Raw genomic sequence first — 23201 nt, forward strand, 5'->3', positions numbered from 1 at the left:
GTATGTTCGATCACAGCTACAACATTATGAACATGGCAAAAAAGAGAGTAAAATGCTCAGTCATCAGTTGAAACAAAAGGCAGCTACCAACCATATTGCATCGCTTAAGAATGATAAAGAAGATATAATCACTGATCAGAAAAACATCAATAAGCAGTTTGTGAACTTTTATAAAAAATTATATTCCTCTGACCAGTGTGACACTGTAATGATAGAAAACTCCACTGAAAAATTTAGAAAAAGACATACAAATAATAGAAGTTGAAAAGGCAATGCGAAAAATGAAATCGGGAAAATCACCAGGCTCAGATGGCTTCCCAGTCGAATTTTACAGAGCTTTCTCCCATAACTCCTCCCATATCTATGCAGTTTCTATAAAGAAGCTCTGGGTGCAGAAGCATTACCACCCACAATGAGGCAGACAACCATGTCTGTATTGCCGAAAAAGGATAGAGATCCACTACTCTGTGAATCTTATCGACCAGTGAGCTTATTATGCTGTGACTATAAAATTCTAACTAGAATACTCACAGACAGGTTAGAAGGGGTCCTAGACAAAATCATCCACCCAGACCAAACAGGTTTTATGAAAGGAAGGCAATTATATAGCAATCTCCGGCGGGTTTTTAATAGAATCTATCAGTCAAACGCCAATGTTGACCCGGAGGTAATTATAACGTTAGATGCACAGAAAGCATTCGATAGAGTAGAGCATAAATTCCTGCTCAAGACTCTCCGAAATTTTGGATTTGGACAGGTTTTCTGCTCATGGTTTGACACCCTTTATAAACAACCTGAGGCAGCCATCTGGACAAATAAGATCTTGTCAGAGTACTTCGTCCTCTCCAGAGGAACGAGACAGGGTTGCCCTCTATCCCCTTTACTCTTTAATATTGCAATAGAACTTTTGGCAGTAGCACTCAGGAGTGCGCCAGATGTGTTGGGCATTAAGAGAGCGGGCCAAACCCACACCCTATCACTATATGCTGATGACCTTCTCCTGTTTCTTTCGGGCCCTTGCAAATCCATCCCCAAAGCACTGAATTATATCAGAGAATTTGGGAAAGTATCGGGGTATCTGATAAATGTGTCAAAGAGCTTGATCTTCCCCATTAACGAAAAAGCGGCGCTTATGCCTCACAACTCTTTTACACTCACAGTTGCCACAGAGAAGATCATATATCTGGGCGTGACAGTGACCAGAGAATATAAAGATCTTTTCAAACATAATTTGAAAGCTACTCTTAATCAGGCTAAACGAGATATATAGAGAGATGGTCATCCCTCCCTCTATCTCTACCAGTAAAAATAAATTCAGTGAAAATTACTATTTTGCCAAAATTTTTGTTCCTTTTCCAAACCATCCCAATATTTATCCCTAAATCCTTCTTTAAAGAATTGGATAGATTAACATCCATATTCATCTGGAATAAAAAGCTACCACGTATCAGAAAGGAGTTTTTGGAGAGACGGAAGGAGGAAGGCGGCCTAACTATGCCTAACTACATGTATTTTTATTGGGCAGCTTATCTTTACAAACCTATCTTCTGGGGTATATCAAAGGAGAATGAGAACATCCCACTCTGGGCAGTTATGGAACAGGACTCACACAAACACGGTCTCTGGCCTCTGTTGTTTCCTCACCACTACCCCTTGACAAAAAGCTAATCCCCAATAATCCTGTTATTTTAGGATCACTTAAAATATGGCAACAATTCCAAATTCACTTTAAACACAAACAAGGTTTGCTCTCAGCTCCAACAGTCACAAAAATAATTTTCCCTCCCTCCTTCATTGATTCCACATTTCAGGTATGGGTAAATAAAGGGACTGACACTCTGAAAAAACTTTTTAGCGAGGGACATTTTTTGTCCTTTGAACAACTACGGGAAAAATTCAAGTTGCCCTCGTCTGACTTCTTTAGATACCTACAGGTGCATAGTTTTATTAAAAAACACTTTTCCCCATCTCTCCAGACTCCTCAAGGTAGTTGGATAGATGAATGCCTGACTTCTAGATCCTTCCAAAAAAGGGGTAATTTTTTATTTATACCACATGTTTAACACGGCTGCAGCGCCCTCTTTAGATATTACAAAACAACGATGGCAAAAGGAATTGGGATTGGAGATAACTGGAATACAGTGCCGGCAGATAACTAAGTTTATCCACAAATCATCAATCTGTCTGTATAATACATGGTTTGATACAATTTAAAGTTGTACATAGGCTTCACATATCAAACAGTAAACTGGCATGGATCTTCCCAGGGACAAACGGCACTTGTCCAAGATGCAGTTGTGAAACGGGAGCCAGCACACACATGTTCTGTGGGTGCAAGAGCCTCCAGGCCTTCTGGGGGATGATTTTCGACTCCCTAGCAAAAGCATGGAATATAAAGATCCTCCCAAACCCACTTACAGCAATATTTGGAGTCACTCCTCAAAACTGCAAGGTCACTGCAATACAGGCTTCAGCTCTGGCATTGTCTATGCTTTGGGCCAAAGTCGCATCCTTATATCTTGGAAAAACTCAAGGAATTGGAACACCTCCGATATGCTATAAAGGGTTCAGGACAGCTTTTTCAAATCCTGGAAACCTTTCTTGGACCATGTAAAAATGTCTGAATAAGGACGGCAATTTTATAGCTATGACGAGCACTCATTACTTTTTTAGTTTTTTGGACAATCGTATATTTTTGGAGAAAACTCAGTGATATTTTATTTTTCCTCTTGTTTTGTTTGTTTTTGGGAGGTTTTTTTTGGTTAATGGTGGGAATTGTGATTGTTGTACTTTGACGTGAAAATCTAATGAAAATAAAAGTGTTAAATTATGGTGCTTTAATTAGTGTTAGCAAATGTTGTCAGTGTCAGGTTTTGAATAAGCTGGACCCAAATGCAGACTGGAATAATAGCAGTTTATTGAAAAGAGGATGGTATCTTCAGGAGAGGCAACTGGCAGTAGATCCAGAGATCAACTGTTGATGGCGAAGAGGGGATGAATCCAGAACGAGAAAGACGAGGCTTGACAGCTTGGCTTAAGGAGCGTGACTAGGCTTGGAAATGCTGAGTTTGGTCTTGCTTTGCTTGGCTTGGCTTGGTCTTGTTTTGCTAGACTTGGTTTAGCTTGGCTTGGCTTGGTTTGGTCTTGCTTTGCTAGGCCTGGTGTAGCTTGGCTTGGCTTGATTTTGTGCTGCTTGGCTTTGCTTGTCTTCAACCAGCAGGGATCACTGGTCTCTTCCATAGGAGAAAACAGACGAACCGACAATGGCCGGAGGGAGTGAAGGATTAATAAAGGCAGACTAATTAGATGCAGAACAGGTGTGAAAACCTTACAGTTACAGTATGTCAAAGTGCATAGTAGGTTTTTACAGAAACATATCTGGTCTCAAAGGTTTAAAGCTTAAAACGGGGGGAAAAATTGTTATTGTTAGGATCGCGAGTTAAATTAGTCTTTCTAGTGTAAAAAAAACAAAAAAAGTACAGTACAGCCTGGTCCTCTTGCAAACAAGGTTGGGAGTTACAGGTATTCTGAATACATTAATGTGCCCAACGCATCTAATGAGACTAACGTGTAGCATCTTACAAACAAGTTCAAGAGTTACGGTGTACATAGTCAAAAAAAAGATGGATGGACTTATCTCTGACATTTGTTTCGCTCAACACACCCTATAGTTCTGTGTACCTCAAAAATAGACCATAGATTGGCGGTGCGTCTTGTAATCTGATTCGCCCTATTGCCGAAAATTCGGTGTAGTAAAAGAAACTACATGAATGTTTTTCCTGTTTCCTCAGTACAAGCTTGGTAAAAACGTTTTTTTATTTTTATTTTCACTTTTATCTTGTTACATTTACAATTAAGTATACATGCTTTTGAGTTGCACGCTGTTGATTTCTCTGCTGCAGCAACACAACCTTAAAAGAAAATAAGAGAAGGTGTCTGAAGTGTAATTGACTAAAGGTTTTAGAAAAAATCAATAAACCTTTGTTAAACATCAGGCAGACACTTTTTGTAAATATTTCCAAGTTTATTCTTTCTTATAGTTAGGGTTTGTTTGCTGTTGCATAAAATATTAATCACAATGTCAAGAAACCACATAGATTTGATTGTGTGCCAGCAATTCCTTTTATCTCTGTCCCCACCCGTGGCCTCATGCCACCGCTAAAAATGAAAACCAGCAGAGGTTTTCATGTAGCAAAATATGTCAGCCTCGACAAAAAAGTGAACCAAAGAGCTGCACTGACTCACTTAGATGCACTCACCGTTTTAATAACTGTTTTTTCTTTAAAGTGAGGAACACTCTCAACTGTTCAGGTCAGAAAGGACTGTATGACGAAATTGTGCATGTCTCTAGAAAAAGGACAAAGTGGCTCATGCTGTTCTTTAATTTACAGAAAACATTCTATAAATAAAGTCAACTGTCGTCCTGTGCCCCACCTTCCTTAACCTCTGTCACCATGAAAATGTCAGGTCATTTAAAAAGCAGCTTCCTGCACTTACTCCTTTCATGCTTCTTCGTATTGGGGGGTGGGGGCGGGGTATCTGTTTGAAAATAGCCTGAGGTCCATGGAGGTGGGTGGATATTGAATTTATCTGCATCCAGGGGGGGATGGAATATTTGCCCCTGCCCCTTTTACCTGCCTGTTGAAATAATGTGGTTTGTCATGCAAAGGCCAGTGCTGCTATTGTAACATCCCGGCTGTTATTCAATATGAACTAGAGAAAAAACACAACCTGACAGGCACCTGACTAGGGATGGGTATCGTTACGATGTCAACAGTACTACTACTCTTATTGATCCGATATTTTAACAATACTCTTATCGATACTTTTTGTGGACGGAAAAAAAAATTAAGAACATAAAGTGTTTTATTTTCTCATTATGGAACAACATTGTTTTTTTAACAAAACATTTGACTTTATACATGAAAATGTTACAATACAAACCTGGAATGCACTTGGATGTGCTAGACCAGGGGTCGCTAACCTGTACCTCTCAGAGCCATTTGGATCAGTTTCACACTGAGATGAAAGCACAGGGAGCTGCAACACTAGGTGTTAGAAAAAATGTTTTTGTCGACATATCACAATAGTTCATTTGGCAATACTTGTATTGATTCAAAATGCTGTCAGGATATTAATTTATTTTATTTAATTATTTTTATTCTTTATGAGTGTGATGTTTCCTTTAATCTTTTGTTAAGATGAATGAGAAGATGGAAACAAACTCACTTTGATGAAGACTCCTGTCTATTTTCTTTTTCTTTAAATCCAGTAAACCCAATTAACTATATTAATTTAATGGATGACAACTATTTTTTTTGTTAGGAAGCAGCTGTTAGTTTGTCTGGAATCATAAGCGGTGAGTCTAAGCCCCGCCCCCACCTCTCTACCTGTTCGTTGTTTTCCCCCACGTGCAACCCCCCTCCACCGTGTTCTACACAGACATAGTAGCAGCAAAGTGACAGGATAGTGGGGGCGTCCTTACGCAAATATGATTAATTTTATGCAGAAATGAGATGTTTTAGGGGATAAAGGTCTTTTTCCAGAAAAACTTTCCATCCCATAACAGACTCTGGTCGGCGTTCACAGCTGCAGACACGCCCCCTCCGCACGTCCACGCTGCTCTCTTGCTCCTGCCTGCTCGCTCTAACTGGCAGTGTTAAAGGCACCACGACAATCTGAGAACATGATAGTTATTTTACAAAACCACAGAGAGCCGCAGCACAGGGAGGAAAGAGACACATTTTGGACCACCTTGGTATATCTTTGGTAGCGTTTGTGTGTGCGCGCGCCGTGTACTGTCTGAACAACAGCCCCGCCCCCCGTGCACACAAATAGCCAGACAGACCTCTCCTCTTCAGCAAGAATAGCGAAATTAACTGACGTGGTGAGTTAAATATGGCAGATAACGTTTATGGGACACTTGTGGGACACACACAAAAAGCGACTTCTCCAGTACCGATAACAGAACCGTTGAGGTCAGATCTTAACGATACTGTGGTCTTGAAGAATGTAGCCCCGGGGCTCATTCAATACCGGGGTATCCATCCCTACACCTGACAGAATACACAGGTATAAAAAAACTGAAATATACATAGAAATATAATCAGGAAGTGAGGATTTAGTACAAATGTGTAAAACCACCATTATTTCTTATTTTTATTAAAGCACAAATTACTTCAATAATAATTAATTGATGATTAAAACAAAAACGTGCATGAAACGAACCATTAGAAATATAATAACATGAAGTTAAAACAAACACAAAAAACATATCCATTATCCAGAAAATCAGATTTATGAAAATGGGAATTTCCTAGAGTTTAATGCTTAATTTGAAGCGCAAGAAGAAGAAAAAGCAGGAAGACGTGAGGGCCAGGCTGACAAGTACAGTCAATAAAGACCCACTCTGATGGTGTTTTTAACATGTTCTCGTGGCATTTTTCTGATGACAAAGGATATATTAGAAAAATTTAGCTAAAAATGCCATTTCTGAGTACCGTATTTTCCGGACTATAAGTCGCCCTTTTTTTCATAGTTTGGCAAGGGGTGCGACTTATACTCCGCAGCGACTTATATCAGAAATAAATTGAAATAAATACATTGTTAACCCTCCTGTTATATTCATTTGTGAGGAACAGAGATGATGTTCCTGGGTCAATTTGATGTATGAGGTATGTTAAGTGTTAAGAGTATGTTAAGTGACTCAGAGAATCAGCAAAGGCTGAAGGCTTGAAGGCTAAAAACATAATATTCTATTTTCCAATGATTTCATAGATTCAGAAATGCAATAAAAGTGAAAACTGTTTCTACAAATACAGGATGAAAACAGAGTATTAGTTGGCCAATGATGCTTCATGAAAAGAATAAATAAATAAGTTTGAGAAAAAATTACTGTGAAATTATTAGATAAACAGTCTGCTATGATTGTGTCATATAAGGTTGTGAAAGTTAAAATGCGACTTATAGTCCAGTGCGACTTATCTGTGTTTTTTTTCTACTTTATAATGCTTTTTTGGGCTGGTGCGACTTATACTCCGGTGCGACTTATAGTCCGGAAAATACGTTATTACTATATTTAAATCATTGTGAATCAGGAGCAGATGAAAAAATGCAGTTTGAAAAAGAGCTTAATTGTGATCTAGAAAATCTGCTGTGTGGGCCACAAGCTCCCTCCTCCAAGCCTTTCGCATTGGCGTTGAGGGAACTAATGGCCAAGTGGCGCCATTAGTTCAACCCATAAATCAGAGGCGATTTTCACTAATGAACTATCTTGCAGGGGGCCCCAGATGGAGGGAGATTGTCAATGGTCTTGTATGTCTTCCATTTCCTAATGATTGTTCCAACAGTTGATTTCTTGGCACCAAGCTGCTTGCCTATTACAAATTCAGTCTTCCCAGTCTGGTGCAGGTCAACAATTTGGTTTCTGGTGTGCTTAGACAGCTCTTTGGTCGTGATCATAGTGGAGTTTAGAGTGTGACTGTTTGAGGTTGTGGACAGGTGTTTTTATATACAGTAGATAACAGGTTTAAACCTTGTGCTATCCCAGGCACTTTAACATTGGGAGTTGGGTCATCTAGACCCACTAGACAGTGCTCTGAACCTTTTTTCTTCAATGATTTGTGATCTTCACTGGTCTCCATGGATTACATGAAATCTTTCCACCTTTATCCACCTTTGTCATGGTAGGAAGAACAAGTCAATGTAAGGGTGGGGTCATCTAAGATAGCACAAGGGTTAAACAGGTGCCCTTAACACAGGTAATGAGTGGGAGACAGAGGATCCTCTTACAGAAGAAATTACAGATCTGTGAGAGCCAGAAATATTGCTTGTTTGTAGGTGACCACATACTGGATTTTCACGACCATAAGGGGCACTTAAAAGTCGTAACTTTTCTCCAAAATGTACGGTGCGCCCAATGGTGCGGTGTGCCTAATGTATTGTTGCGTGACTTTGGTTAAGAGACCATAGGAGAGGACAGCACGAGAACGGTAAGGAGGGAAGTGTGGACGTGAAAGAAGACACACCAGAAAAAAAAAAAAAAGCAGAAAAGTGCAGCTATGTGAATTATGCAGAAAAACATAGTTTTGGAGACCCTTGAAAATGCGAGAGAAAGTGAGTGAGAGAGAAATAACATGGAATCTGGATGAAAATATTCATTCATTTATCTTCTAATCCATTGTTCACTTTCGGGTCACGGGGCTGCCGGAGCCTATCGGCCACTTGTGGGTGACAGGGGGGCAGGGGGACATCCTGGACAAGTCGCCACTCTGTCACAGGGCCACAATCACACACTCATGCACACCTAGGGACAATTTAGAGTAACCAAAAAACCTATGAAGCATGTTTTCGGACTTTGGGAGGAACTCGGAGTCCCCGGAGAAAACCTACGCATGCATGGGGAGAACATGCGAACTCCACACAGAAAGGTCCCCCATTGATGTTCTGGTTCAGGTCCCCCAGCCGGTGTGGGTACCGGATCGACTCGGGCTGCCAGATGTTCTCGGGGTCCTTCGGGGGTCCTTCGACGTCACCCTACGGTAACACTAGTTGGAAAAACTACTTAGCGAGCGATTTTACTACTTAGCGACGTCGTCATTTCATAAAGAGCTCTGTTTTTACTTTCACTCACTTCATTACATGAAAAAGAATGGCTTGAAATTGCTTAGATTGATCCTTTGGGACGTTCACTCATTGGTCGTGGCAACTTACAGCCAATCAAATAGTGTGACGTCATCATTGGTCAAAGGAGCCCGAGAACATCCGGCAGCCCGAGTTGATCCGGTACCCACACCGGGACTTGAACTAAGGGCCTTCTTGCTGTGAGTCAAGAGCGCTAACCACTGCGCCACCCTGCAGCCATGTAGCAGCATTTTAATTGGAAAAATAGATTTTTCAGAAACTGGACGCTTAAAAAAAACAAACTTTGGCCCCGTTCGGAACGGTCCGTGAAAATATTGAATGACATTAAACCAGTCCGTGGCCTGAAAAAGGTTGGAGAGGACCTTTAACTTCAAACATATTCTACACTATAAAATACTAAATATTGAACTTTAATCATTTTCCAACATTTATTCAGTGAATAATTTACAGCTTGATGCAAAAAACGTTTTGCCCTCCAATTTGTTAAATGGGTGAAAAGAGAAACAATTTAGAAAACTTGAAATATAATATTTCAGGAATAAATGTTGATTTTTTTTTTTAAAGGAAATACACGGTTTCATTCTCATCCTGACCTAATTTCAGCAGAAGCAGAGAGGATCAACTGCAGCCTCACTGATAATGAGCCTAGATAAGGCCCACTGTTAACTTTAGGCTTCATGACAGAAGAAGATCTTCCGAGTCACTCCGTCATTATATCACCTGCTGCTAAAAACCCACAAGCAGTCTCATGTCCTTCTAAATTTAACTCAAGAAAATCAAAGGAGAAATTGGGAGAGTACAGCACCTCACCAAGCTAGATCACTGTCGTTTTTCACCATCATGTGTCCAACTCAGGCCGTCAGAGCTGCTGCTCAGCTGCACATCAACCAATACAAGAGCATGCAGGGACAGTCAGAGCTGACAGCAAGCTGGACAGGCAGTCTGCGGCTTATCGCTGCTGGAAGTTGATGCAACCTCATGGCAATCAGAGTGGAAATTCAAATCACATGGGACTAGCAGAAACACTGAAGATTAATATGAAACAAAAAGTACAGCATGAAAACTTAGAAAAAAAGATCATTTAAAGTTTTGTGGCTTCACATGTTTCAGAAACTGCTCTAAACTGCGTTGTTTGTTATATTTACTCCAATTTAGTCACAGTTTTAATCAAATACTTGTGGTGCCAGTGCATGTCCAAAAAACCTGTATAAGGCAGGAATGCAGGTTTGATAACTCACCGTTCATACAGACTTCGTACGACGTGCACAGATTGTTGTCAAACAGGCAACCTGTCAGTAATAAAAGCACAAAAACAACGAAAGCGTTAACAGGTTGACCCCTGATGGCAACAGGAAACAGTGCTTCAAATATGACTTCCTGTAGGAGGCAAATTTGAAATCTAAAGGTACCCATGTCAGTTCACACTGTTACCACTGGGTGACTTGTTCCACGTTGATTGTAAGTTTCTCATTTTTACTTACAGTCTGGTTTCAAATGATATATTCACTACTGTAGTTTTATTCTCCAAGAATGTTTTAATAAGGGCACATTTTTAATAAAATAAACATTTTATCGTTCATTTGACCACAACTAAACGGACAGTGTGCCCTTTTAAATGAAAGGTGACTCACAAATCCTCAGCTGCTAAACAATGTCTAAACGTTTGGTTTTTTGTGCATTACACATTTAAAATATCAAGGTTAAGTAAACTCATGGAAATTCAAGAGATGGAAACGATATTGCAGATGAACACAATACAAACCAATGACTCTTGTGACCTCAGAAACCTTTACATCTTTACTTGCAGTAGTCAAACCTCTTTTAAAAAGAGTTTTTTCCCAATCCAGTTTCCCTCCTTTTTTTTCTTTCCAGAAAATGCTGTCTTTTATTTCAAATTATAATTGTTTATGAACCCACTTAAGCTGCATTTAAAGAAGCTGTTTAAACTCTCTGACCCAGTAAACACAGTGACTAAACTAATGCATTTTAAGATGCTGCACCTAAAGTTCTATTTTCAATCTACAGTACGTCATCAACTGGTTCAGGAAGACGTCAGCTCGTGTTTTTGGTGGGATTTTTTTGTTTCGTTTATAGCTTGTCAGCTGTGGGCAGAAACAGCTCACAGTCATCCTGAATTAACCCTGGCTGATGATGGAGGATGATGCATCACAACAGCATTAGATGCTGCTCAAGGACAGCAGGACAGCCAGCCATGTTTTTGCTGTTAAGTACTAAGAAAACAATTGGTACCACAAAAAACATTTTTACACAAGTCCTATCAAGCTCCTTTGCGATTAGGAAGCAAATATATTTTTGTTCTGCACACAATAAAAAAAGTAAAGTATTATTGTAATTTCTAATGAATGTGAAGCAACTGTGCAACAAGATAAACCCACAATATCTGAACTCATGTTACTGTTTTTAGAGATGCAAATTGAACCTAGTCGAGTGGTTGCTTCACTAATTCAAAGAAAATGACAGCTCAATGGTGCTCATTAAAAGGAAACAAGTTTGAATGCCTTAAAAATATTAAAGTAATACATTACAGTAATGAATATTGTACTATTGTATAATATAACAATAATAAAATAAATGTGATTGTAAATCTATGTATGTACATGTGTTTTTTATATACATATGTTTCAGCAGATTCTGAACATTGCAATTGTCCCAGACTTGTTCTATTCAGATAATAAGAGTATAAAAGCACTTTGTGTTGTGCTTTATAGGAAAAATGCTATACAATTAAAGTTTGATTTGATGATTTTGATATGATTTGATAAAGAACTTAAGCTGTAAATTGCATTTCTGAGTTGTAGTTTTCTTTTTTTCAAATCATAGTGAATCATGACCAAACAAAAACATTGTTTGAAAAAAAATCTTATTTGTGATCTAAAACGTACGGAGGCCCAGAAAGGTCAAAACACAACACAAAAGAACATACTACCATTCGTCACAACACAACACAATAACCCACATCAGCACAATAACTCACAACACAAAACTTCACTCACAACACAACACAATAACTCACTACACAACACAATAGCTCACAACACAACACAATAACTCACAACAACACAATAACTCACAACTAAAAACTTCAACTCACTACAAAACACAATAACTCACAACACAATCACTCACAACATAACATCTCACAACACAAAACAATAACTCACAACACAACACAACAAATCACGACTCGCAACACAATAACTCACAACACAACACAATAGCTCACAACACAACACAATAACTAACAACAACACAATAACTAACAACTCAAAACTCTAACTCACAACACAACACTTTAACTCACAACACAACACAATAACTCACAACACAACAAATCACAACTCGCAACACAATAACTCACAACACAATAGCTCTCAACACAATACAATAACTCACGACAACACAATAACTAACAACAACACAATAACTAACAATTAAAATTTTTCACTCACAACACAACACTTTAACTCACAACACAACACAATAACTCCCAACACAACACAATAACTCCCAACACAACAAAATAGCTCACAACACAACACAATAACTCACAACAACACAATAACTAACAACTCAAAACTCTAACTCACAACATTTAACTCACAACACAATAACTCACAACACAACACAATAACTCCCAACACAACACAACAAATCACAACTCGCAACACAATAACTCCCAACACAACACAATAGCTCACAACACAATAACTGACAACAACACAATAACTAACAATTCAAAACTCTAACTCACAACACAACACTTTAACTCACAACACAACACTTTAATTCACAACACAGCACAATAACTCCCAACACAACACAATAGCTCACAACACAACACAATAACTCACAACAACACAACAACTAACAACAACACAATAACTAACAATTCAAAACTCTAACTCACAACACAACACTTTAACTCACAACACTTTAACTCACGACACAACACTTTAACTCACAACACAACACAATAACTCCCAACACAACACAACAAATTACAACTCGCAACACAATAACTCCCAACACAACACAATAGCTCACAACACAATAACTAACAACAACACAATAACTAACAATTCAAAACTCTAACTCACAACACAACACTTTAACTCACAACACTTCAACTCACAACACAACACTTTAATTCACAACACAACACAATAACTCACAACAACACAATAACTAACAACAACACAATAACTAACAACTCAAAACTTTAACTCACAACACAACACATCAACTCACAACACAACACTTTAATTCACAACACAACACAATAACTCACAACAACACAATAACTAACAACAACACAATAACTAACAACTCAAAACTTTAACTCACAACACAACACTTTAATTCACAACACAGCACAATAACTCCCAACACAACACAACACAATAACTCACAACAACACAATAACTAACAACAACACAATAACTAACAACTCAAAACTTTAACTCACAACACAATACTTTAACTCACAACACAACACAATAACCCCCAAAACAACACAACAAATCACAAATCGCAACACAATAACTACCAACACAACACAATAGCTCAAAACACAACACTATAACTCACGACAACACAATAACTAACAACAACACATGAACTAACAACTCAAAACTTTCACTCACAACACAACACTTTAACTCACAACACAATAACTCCCAACACAACACAATAACTCACAACACAACAAATCACAACTCTCAACACAATAACTCCCAACACAACACAATAGCTCACAACACAACACAATAACTCACAACAACACAATAACTAACAACTCAAAACTCTAGCTCACAACACAACATTTAACTAACAACACAATAACTCACAAAACAATAACTCACAACACAACAAATCACAACTCGCAACACAATAACTCCCAACACAACACAATAGCTCACAACACAATAACTAACAACAACACAATAACTAACAACACAAAACTTTAACTCACAACACAACACTTTAACTCACAACAAAACACTTCAACTCACAACACAAAACTTTAAATCACAACACAACACAATAACTCACAACAACACAATAACTAACAACAACACAACAACTAACAACTCAAAACTTTAACTCACAACACAACACTTTAACTCACAACACAACACTTTAATTCACAACACAGCACAATAACTCCCAACAACACAATAAATAACAACAACACAATAACTAACAACTCAAAACTTTAACTCACAACACAACACTTTAACTCACAACATAACACTTTAATTCACAACACAGCACAATAACTCCCAACACAACACAATAGCTCACAACACAACAAAATAAGTCGCAACACTGTAACTCAAAACGGAAGTACCGGTATATCTACAAAGGAACTGTTTTTATTCTGAAATTTCAACTGGGCTAAAACATCGTTAATCACGTCTCCATTCAGGGTTCATGGGATCGTTCAAAGATTCTCCTGTGTTTTCTCTCCTGCTCCGTCAGAGAGCTTCCTTCCGGGTGTTTCTGTGTCTATGTGATCCACTTTGAAGGCTCAATGTCCCTCAATACCCCAAGAGGGTGAAATAAAAACAAAGCCAGACCTGGAGATTATTATTCATGCATCTGTCTCCAGTAGGTTAGACTACTGTAACGGCCTGCTCACTGGCCTCCCAAAACGAGCTGTAAAACAGCATTAGTGTATCCAAAACGCTGCTGCTCGAGTCCTATAGAACCAGGAAGTACCATCACATCAGTACTGTGCTCAGCTCTCTGCACTGGCTTACTGTAGACTTTAAAGCATCTCTGTTTGTTTACAAGTCTTATCATGGCCTTGCACCAAAATACATCTCTGACATGTTAGTGCCATATGTACCATCTCGGACTCTAATGACCTCAGGGACCGGTGTAGGTACCATAACCATTCGGCCTGCAACAACCATTTGGGGTCTTTCGACTAGTGCTGACGTCACATTATGTGATTGGCTGACCATCTCTGACTCTGTGGGAGGACCTCAGGGACCGGCCTCCTGCGGGCGCCCAGAGTCAGGACTAAGCAAGGGGAATCAGCGTTTCAGTCATATGCAGCTAAAAGCTTACCACTACGGTGGTAATGTTCAAATCTAAACTCAAAACATTCATGTTTAGCTGTGCATATAACTGAAGGGTCCTTATTGACACCTCTTTGTAATTTAATTTTTCTTTCCTTTCTTTTAAAGTAAATTTTATAATGATTATGAATGTTTTTAATCTTTGCACTGTTATGTATTGTAAGAAGATAATCGTGGAGAATAATTATCATCCAGGTAAATGAATGGGGGATGAAACCGGCCTCTTCTGGACGAAGCAACGCTTAAATCGCGCTGCAGGACCTTTGACATTTAACCAAAGAAGGAGGACGCACAGGCTCCTTGTTTTAAGGCACAGTGTGACAGAGTTATACTCCTAATGTGCATTATAAAGTAAGGCACAGTCAGTTGCTCTGATTTAAAAAAAAACTCTATGTTGAGAAATATTCCAATATTCTTTAATAAATGTTTTACAAAGCATCCACATCTCCTGGTGCCCTGTCTCTGGTAGCGTCTCCATGCCCTCACACTATCTCACCGACACAGCAAACCTTCTTGAGACACTGCCTACTAGTGCCGAAGGGGTGACAACTCTTTTTTTGTCACTGTCTTTGTGTTTTGGTGACTCAAAAATCACAAAAAAAGTCAGCCAGAAATCCTAAGGACGGAGAAGTTATCTGTGGTCACCACTTGCAAAACCATTTCTTTATTAGAGACATCTAGCTGATCGCCTATTATGTCCTCCTGTTGTCTATTTCACTTGTACAAACGTGAGAAATTGATTGTCAGTCAGTATTTCTTCCTCATAGGACAGTTTGATAATACAGAAGTGTGATGGACTTAGAGCTTTATTTTTTTAAACTGTGTTTAATCATAGTAGTCAGGATGCTTTGTAATTGAACAATACGTCAAGAACACTGCAGAACAGTATGTTCAAGAAACCACAAGTCCAGCACTAATATTGCAACAAACAACTTAGGTGGAATGAGAATCTCAACACTTGTGTTGTAGAAACGTTACAAATTATACAGGATGTGCATTGTTATAACAGAATAATACAGATTATTTTAATCATAGAAAAAGTATAAAAGGTATTCTCAACACCAAGGATTTTTTTTAAGAAAAGGGTTAAGTACACAAGCCAAAATGTCATGGGAGGCTGTTACCATGGCAACACTCCAAGGATAAAAAAGGGGCAGTGGCTGTATCTCCTCATCACACAACATTTATGAAAACACAGCTGTTGATTTGACTGTACAGATGAGACCTTCACACATCCTTAGTCAAACAGCAAACCTGTGATGAGCAAACTGGTTTCCTCCTCTGATAAACCTGCATCAAACATTGGAGTTGTCATCACCATTATTTCTTTAGAAAGTTAGCTAATGGGGAGAGGATTTTTTTTCTTCATTTTTTGCACTGAACTGCAGTAGTAATTTAATTTCCCCAACGTGGGATCAATAAAGAATATCTCGATCTCTAAGAACATGGTTGATGCAATCCCCTTAAAGACAGTTTGTACTGCTTAAGAAAATCAATACTTATTGTAACATAATCAAGTTAGTTATGTTGTTTCTCTTCAGGATGGTGGTTGTGGGATGTGGGGTAGTGGTGGTGTTGGGGGAGCAGGTGGGGGTTGTCAAAATCCCTTTTCGTCTAGGGTGCAATGCAGCTCATGGCCAGTCCTGTCTGTCATCAAATTTACTAAACAAGTTCAAATAAATTAGCGAACATCAATCCTCAAGAAATTACAAGGAAAGCTGCTGTATGACTCCAGTGAAGACATGTTTCCAGGATATTCATTTTGTTTCTCTTTTCACGTCATTAAATGGAAAAACACCCACGCCTCAATTTGTTTACATTTTCAAAGGAAGACAGCCATTGATCACTGGGTTTGTGGTCAAATTGCAGTTTATGACAAATAACGTTTCGTTCTGGCAACTATGAGGCACTGGAGTTTAGACAAAACTTCTGCAAAGCAGCATGAGAAGCCCAAAAGTACACAAGAAGACATAGAAGCTTAAGACAATTTAAATGCTGGAAGCCAAAATTACATAATACTGTTTGGGCAGAATACACACTTTGAAACTTTATTTACAATTTGTTTAGAATACATACAAGGAAATAAATGTAAAGTCTAAATTTACACTATACCCTAAAAGTCACACAATTTTCATATTGTTTTACTTTTGTTTCTACTTTTGCCATTAAAGTGTTCCCCCGCTTATTCACGTTTCACGTATTCGCAGATTGCTTTTTAGTCACGTGACTCCTCCGGTTCATCACAAAAGCTCAGACAACTCAAGATGCTTGTTTGAGACTTTTGCATCCAAGGAAGGTTCTGCAAACATATATAAGAAAGGGGGGAAGTGATGAATAGCAAGCTAGCCCATCGGTTTCCTTGCCGGCTGCTTAAGAATATTTAACAGCAAGCAACAGCTGGTTGCACCAGTTCCTGAATTGCTACCAAGTGGAATTTGTGCCGCTGCATGAAAAAATGGCATCAGCTGACTCAGAGGCAGCCGGGGAAAAAAATCCTGATACGCCGAGGAAGATAATCAGTGAGAATAATTATTATCCAGATGAATGACTGGGAGATGAAACCGGCCTCTGCTGGAAGAAGCAACGCCTAAATCGCGCTGCAGGACCTCTAAAATTTAACTAACGAAGGACGCACAGGCTCCTTCTTGATTCTTGAGCATGACATTGACTCCCTTAATCACACCACCAGGATCTAAAGTACTGACATGGCGATGTCATTTGGGCCCGAGAAATGTAGCCGGATGGTGACAAAGAGAGGCAAGGTAGTCCACACAGAAGGGGTCTCACTCCCAGAAGGAACAATAGCAGACATTAGGCCTGCACAATATACCGCAAATTTATCGTTATCGCAATATCCAGCTCTGCAATATGCATATCGCGAAAGACGGCGAATATCGCAATAAATCGCAAACCCAAAATGTGTTAAAACAATCTTCTAGCAGCTTGAAGCATTTAACGAATCAAATAAATCCCTTTATGCTTTGACCAATCAGATGGACTCCTTCCCATTGTTGACCAATCAGATGGAGGTCTATTATGTTAGATGATTGTCCCCTATGTCGATGAGGGTCATTTGGAGTATAATTTTTAAACTGTTGCAATGAAATGGGAATGATGTTTTTGTTTATTTTTCTATTTGTTTATTTACCGCAAATTTATCGTTATCGCAACATTGATCACTAATATCGCATATCGCAGGTTTTCCTCATATCGTGCAGCCCTAGCAGACATCGAGGACAGTTACAAGTACCTTGGAATTCCACAGGCAAATGGCAACCTGGAGCAGGCAACAAGGAAAGCTGCAACAGCTAAATACCTCCAACGAGTAAGGCAAGTCCTGAGAAACCAGCTCAATGGCAAAAATAAGACCCGGGCAATAAACAGCTACGCACTGCCAGTTATCAGATACCCTGCAGGAATAATAAGATGGCCAAAGGAAGAGATACAGACCACGGATGTTAAAACACGAAAGCTCCTCACCATCCCAAATCCAGCACCCTGAGACTCTATGCTAGCCGCAAGGAAGGAAGCCTAGGACTAGTGAGCGTGGAAGCCACTATCTAGGATGAAACATCCAAGATGCCAGAATACATCAAGTTCAAGGCGCCAACTGACATGCTCAGTGAATGTCTCGGGCAATGGAAAGCAGAGAATGCTTTTCTGGAGGACACACCGGACTATAACTGAAGTGGGTGATTTCAAGAAGTCCTACCAATGGCTAGAAAGGGTTGGCCTACAGGACAGTACTGAAGCACTCGTCCTGGTAGCTCAGGAACAAGCCCTGAGCACCAGAGCGGTGGAGGCTCTAATCTACCCCGCCGGACTGCAGCAGATCCCTGGAAAAATCAGTCAATTTCATTTTAACTTCAAAGTTGACAATTTATACAGCATTTCAGTCTAAAGTGGAATGTTTATGTACTAGTTATTCATAAACTACACCAATAAAAGTACACAAGTCTTTGTGAGGTGACAGTGCAGGACATGTAGGACAAGGATATACAAGTGATGACCAGGAATTAAGCACCAAAGTCAAGTTTATACAACCTCAAAATTGACAACTTCAACTATATATTCAGTCATAAATGCTATGTTTATGTACTATTGACTCAAAAACTACACAGTAGGAGTACAATTGCTTCCAATTGAGGATGCACGCCACGGCCGTGGCCTAACTAAATCCGGCAGCGGGCTGGAGTAGCACATTGCGCTGGACCTGGCAAACAGCGGGCGCAGTAGCAACTTTCCAATGGCAGGAAGAATGTGCGCTCAGTGTAGTTAAACATGCATGTTCTGTGACGAATCCAACAGAAGATGTTAAATTGGCTGTTCTGCATGTCAATCAAGTGACATAATTCATGGGGATGATGATTATTCGCTGACAGATTATAAAAATATATATTCTTTTGTTTTGTTTATTTATCTTTGATGACCTGCGATCTACCCACATGTCTCTCGCGACCGGAATGAGCCCCCTTGCTTTAAATGAGCATAACTTTTGGAGCCACATTTGACAACAACAGTTAATGTCTCAGACTTTTTAGTTTTCTTTTGTTCCTGTTTCTTTAATGGCATATATATTTATTTCAATTTGTGTCTTCCAGTCCTCCATATATAAGTGCCTTTGTTGCTTAAAATAATTACATTTATTTAGTTATAAGAAAACATTATGTAATCTATGTTTTGATTTGAGTTTATCTTTACTCCTAAAATACAATACAGATTTTTTTTAAATCAAAAGAAAATACAGTTTAGTAATAAAAGTTTAATCTTTGCTTGAATCACTTGATGCACTGCAAGAAAAGCCCCTCAGAACTAAGTAAAAAATTCTTACTCCATTGGCAGAGTTTCTTCAAATAAAGCAAACGATCTGCCAATGGTGTAGGAAAAATTGTCTTAACAAGAATTCTTATTTTAAGAAGAAAAAAAATCTTGTCTCTAAGATCTTTTCTTAAACTAAAATTATTTTTCTATTGAAAAACTTAATTAATAAGATTATTTTTCTTGAAGGACAAAAACTAAGACAATCAAACTTTCAAAACAAGTGTCTTTTTAAATTCTTCAGATTCAGTTTTTGTATTGGGAAGAGAACAAAATTATATTTTGAATAAAAACAAATCCTCCAATATTTTTTCCTTTTCTGCATCAAAGGTGGCTGCAGAACATGAGCTGGTGTTGTACTGAAACAGTTGAAAACCATAAATATCCAGAAGCTGGCTGGAGGCTCTCCAGTGAGTCAAACGCCATGCTGAGCTTGAACAGACCCTGCAGAGCAGCAGGAGCCTCATTTGGCTGAAATAAACGCTTAGAACAGCTGCAGGTTGGAGCTTTTTCCTCTGCAGCCTGATGCTTGTCTGTGATAGTCGCTTGAAAAAAATGGCCATAAAAGTAAAGAGAGACACCTGCTGAACATCATGATAATGTAAGGTTTTTTAATTATAATTTAAACTTCAGCTGACTTGCAGGATGGACAAAAGTGTGTTTGAACAAAACTGTGGATAAAACTGCACAGAGCATATCCGTACATGGAGATGGGAAATTAGGATTGAGCAGGAGCTGAAGGAAGACTGATCTTCCATCTAATGCAGCACATGAACAGGTAGCCACCTGAGCAGCCATGCAGCCTCCAATAAATGAAATGTCAATGATGGTTGGTGACAGTGACAGCAGCATGACCTCTTCCAGGTCTAGGTTAATGATTAGTTGAATTTGTTCTTAGCATTATACCAGAGCGAGAAACTAAAAATGCTGTGAACTTAACAACTTCAATGAGAATATGTAGATTTTTTAATATTTCGTGAGTTATTTTAGTTCATGTGTTAGGAATTAACATTTAAAGTGAAAATATTATAAAAGACTTGAAAAGCGTAAAATGTGTATTATTGTTGATAAAAATGACTGTGTGGGAAATGATAAATGACAAACTCAGGTCTGAAAATGGTTTTTAGTGCATATTTTGCACCGATTGATAGTGTTTCTGCAGTAAACACTGCCACCTGGCTTCACTTTGGTCTGGTTTTGCTTCCTCAACACTGAACGCAGCACAACTTCATTAAGTTATCATTAAAATAATGTGTCTGATTTCATCAATAATTGTTTTATTACTTTGAAAACAATGTCAAGAAATTAAAGTGTTTAAAAGGTTTTTGATCCTCAATTGTCCTATTTTATTTTGTGGATTGTGGTCATTTGTGCATTTTTAGAGTTCCTTCTTTCTGTTTGTCTATCAAAAATATATATAAAATATGATAGAATTACTGTTTCACACTGCTTTTTCTTTGTTCTAATGATATAAAACTTATTTCTAAATATCTCCTGTAATTTTAGGTGTTTTCCCCTTTATTTTGACCCCTGTTGTTTTCCGATGTACATTGTCGTTTTAAGTTTACGAATGCCATATTTCCTTATGGCCCCTAATGTAAGTCCTCTGGAAAAAGAGTCTCTAACTGATAACCCACCATACAATTGTTTATCTAAACATTACTTACAGGTTAATCTGTACATTTTTAGATTTTACTGAAGCCAGTTTCAGCTGATAAATTAAAAGAAGGCATAACAATGGAGTTTAAGTGTAAAGTCTTAAATAAATGTACTGTTAAATACACATTTAGCCGCAGAGGAGGTTTAAACATAAATGAAAAATGTGACTACACACAGATTTGTACATTTCCTACAGTGTCTTCATTCCACTTCAGGATCAATTAAACACACATTCTAAGAGTACAGATAACCTCCTACTATAGAACTACGAGGAGATGTAAAGATCAGAAGAACAGGCTGTAATGTTTGGCTGCTCGCCTCCGTAGCCATGTCTGCAGCAGCCATACTCTCTTCTTCTTATGTAATCTGACGGAAGGAGGAAGGGGAGCAGGGGGAGGAAGAGGAGGGACTCCATACGAACAGGTCGCTAGCACCAGTTTCTCCCTGCTTGTCGTCCTCCTTCTCCCCTGGTCTAAGACAGATCTCTGACCGAGTCCTCCAGCAAGATCCTCATTTCAAGTCAGTGGGGGAATATTAGACGTCTGCTATTTATAGACTCACTGCAGGACAGAAACGGCAGCTTCCGGTTAGCTCACACACAAACGTACACACATGTGTTTACATTTCTGATCAGCGGCTTGCAGCTTGAGCTGACAGGTGTAAGAAAATAGTTCATGAAATCTGATTTTTGATATTTTTCACAGGAATGTCAGTGCTCATCCGGCTTACAAAGCCCTGAAGTCTGTCATTAAAGTCCCACTCTAATCATCTTTTAAACTATTCTAAAATTATTCCCAGTGATCTTTTAACTATTAATATGCAGTTTTTTAGCCAAAATCAAAAAATCTGTGTCATTTTCTAGGACATAGTCTCTGCAGAGCGGTAATAGATTATTGAAAATTCACCTCTGAGTTGTGGGTAGAACAGTAAATGCGGACTAGGCCTTCCCCCTCATAATCATCCATTTGTTTACGTGCTCTCCTGCTAGCTGACAGCCCCAAGCAAACATTACCGGTGCAACAAAAATGTTGAGCAATATTGGAGCTATTTAGCCATACAGTTTTGAACCAGATGCCAGCCACTGATTCACAACAATTTAAATGATCAGTGATGCAATTGTCATGTCCTCCATCATCAACAAAAAGTTCTTATCAATTGCAAGGTTTTTGAGGGAAATTTTTGTATTTCTTAGTGACATGCTTAAAAAAAAAATTTTTTACTTTGTATTGCTGAACTTTTTTAAAGTTGTAAGTTTTATATATATAATGTGATGTCTTTAGTTTGGAAATATTTGAATAAGATTTTTTTTTTCTATTTTTATAGTTTTTTTAGTAAATCTTTTTTGAATTTACATCATATATTTTTTAATAAACTTTTTCCCTCAGATTGTGTATTGCTGTTCTTTTTTGTACATCAGACGTAATTGACAAATTTCAGTTAATTGAAATTCCCTTTCTAATGAGTGTTGGTTTTCAGGTGCAGCTGCTGTCATTCAGTTTTCGGCCTCAATGGTTATCTTGAACCACAACCACTGAAGGTTCAAGTGGATTCTGGAGCTGCAGCTCAGCAGAAAAACTGTAGAACAGACCCGGAGGCTGCGCTTCCAAACCACTAGGAAACCGTAACGAACTCACCGAATCTCCTGTTAGCAGAAACCGGGAAGCGGCTCACAGAAACGACGAGCAGGAGGCGGAGAAAGGAGGAGCAAAGCCAGGCGTCCATGGCGGTTCTGCTCGGTTCTGTTCGGTTGTTTACAAGGCCATCTTCTCCAGCGGGGCTCGGTTCGTTTTCCTCACGGTTCAGGCCTTAGGGAGCAAAACGAGACGGAGGATGAACGCTGTAGCTGAAGAGAGGATGCAGGGCGTTTCTACGGGAGGCACGAGCGCTCACAGCATCCTCGTACGGAGGAAGGCTTTTCAAAATAAAAGTCATCTAGACTCAAATATGTAACAAAATGAAATTTGGAAAATACAT

General features: G+C 38.7%; 1 protein-coding gene across 1 annotated transcript in view; it reads right to left on the minus strand.

Moving 5' to 3' along the window:
- The window catches only part of LOC101175682 (receptor-type tyrosine-protein phosphatase N2), a 373019-nt gene extending 349818 nt beyond the window's left edge, over positions 1-23201 (minus strand). Inside the window, exons 1-2 of the mRNA XM_023965497.1 lie at positions 22862-23201; positions 9882-9932 (exon numbers count right to left, since the gene is read on the minus strand). Coding sequence (XP_023821265.1) covers positions 9882-9932; positions 22862-22949 — 139 coding nt within the window. The 5' untranslated portion in view covers positions 22950-23201. The remainder of the gene's footprint in view (positions 1-9881; positions 9933-22861) is intronic.

Source organism: Oryzias latipes, chromosome 17 (genome assembly GCF_002234675.1).
Source record: "Oryzias latipes chromosome 17, ASM223467v1".
NCBI classification, from domain to species: Eukaryota; Metazoa; Chordata; class Actinopteri; order Beloniformes; family Adrianichthyidae; genus Oryzias; species Oryzias latipes.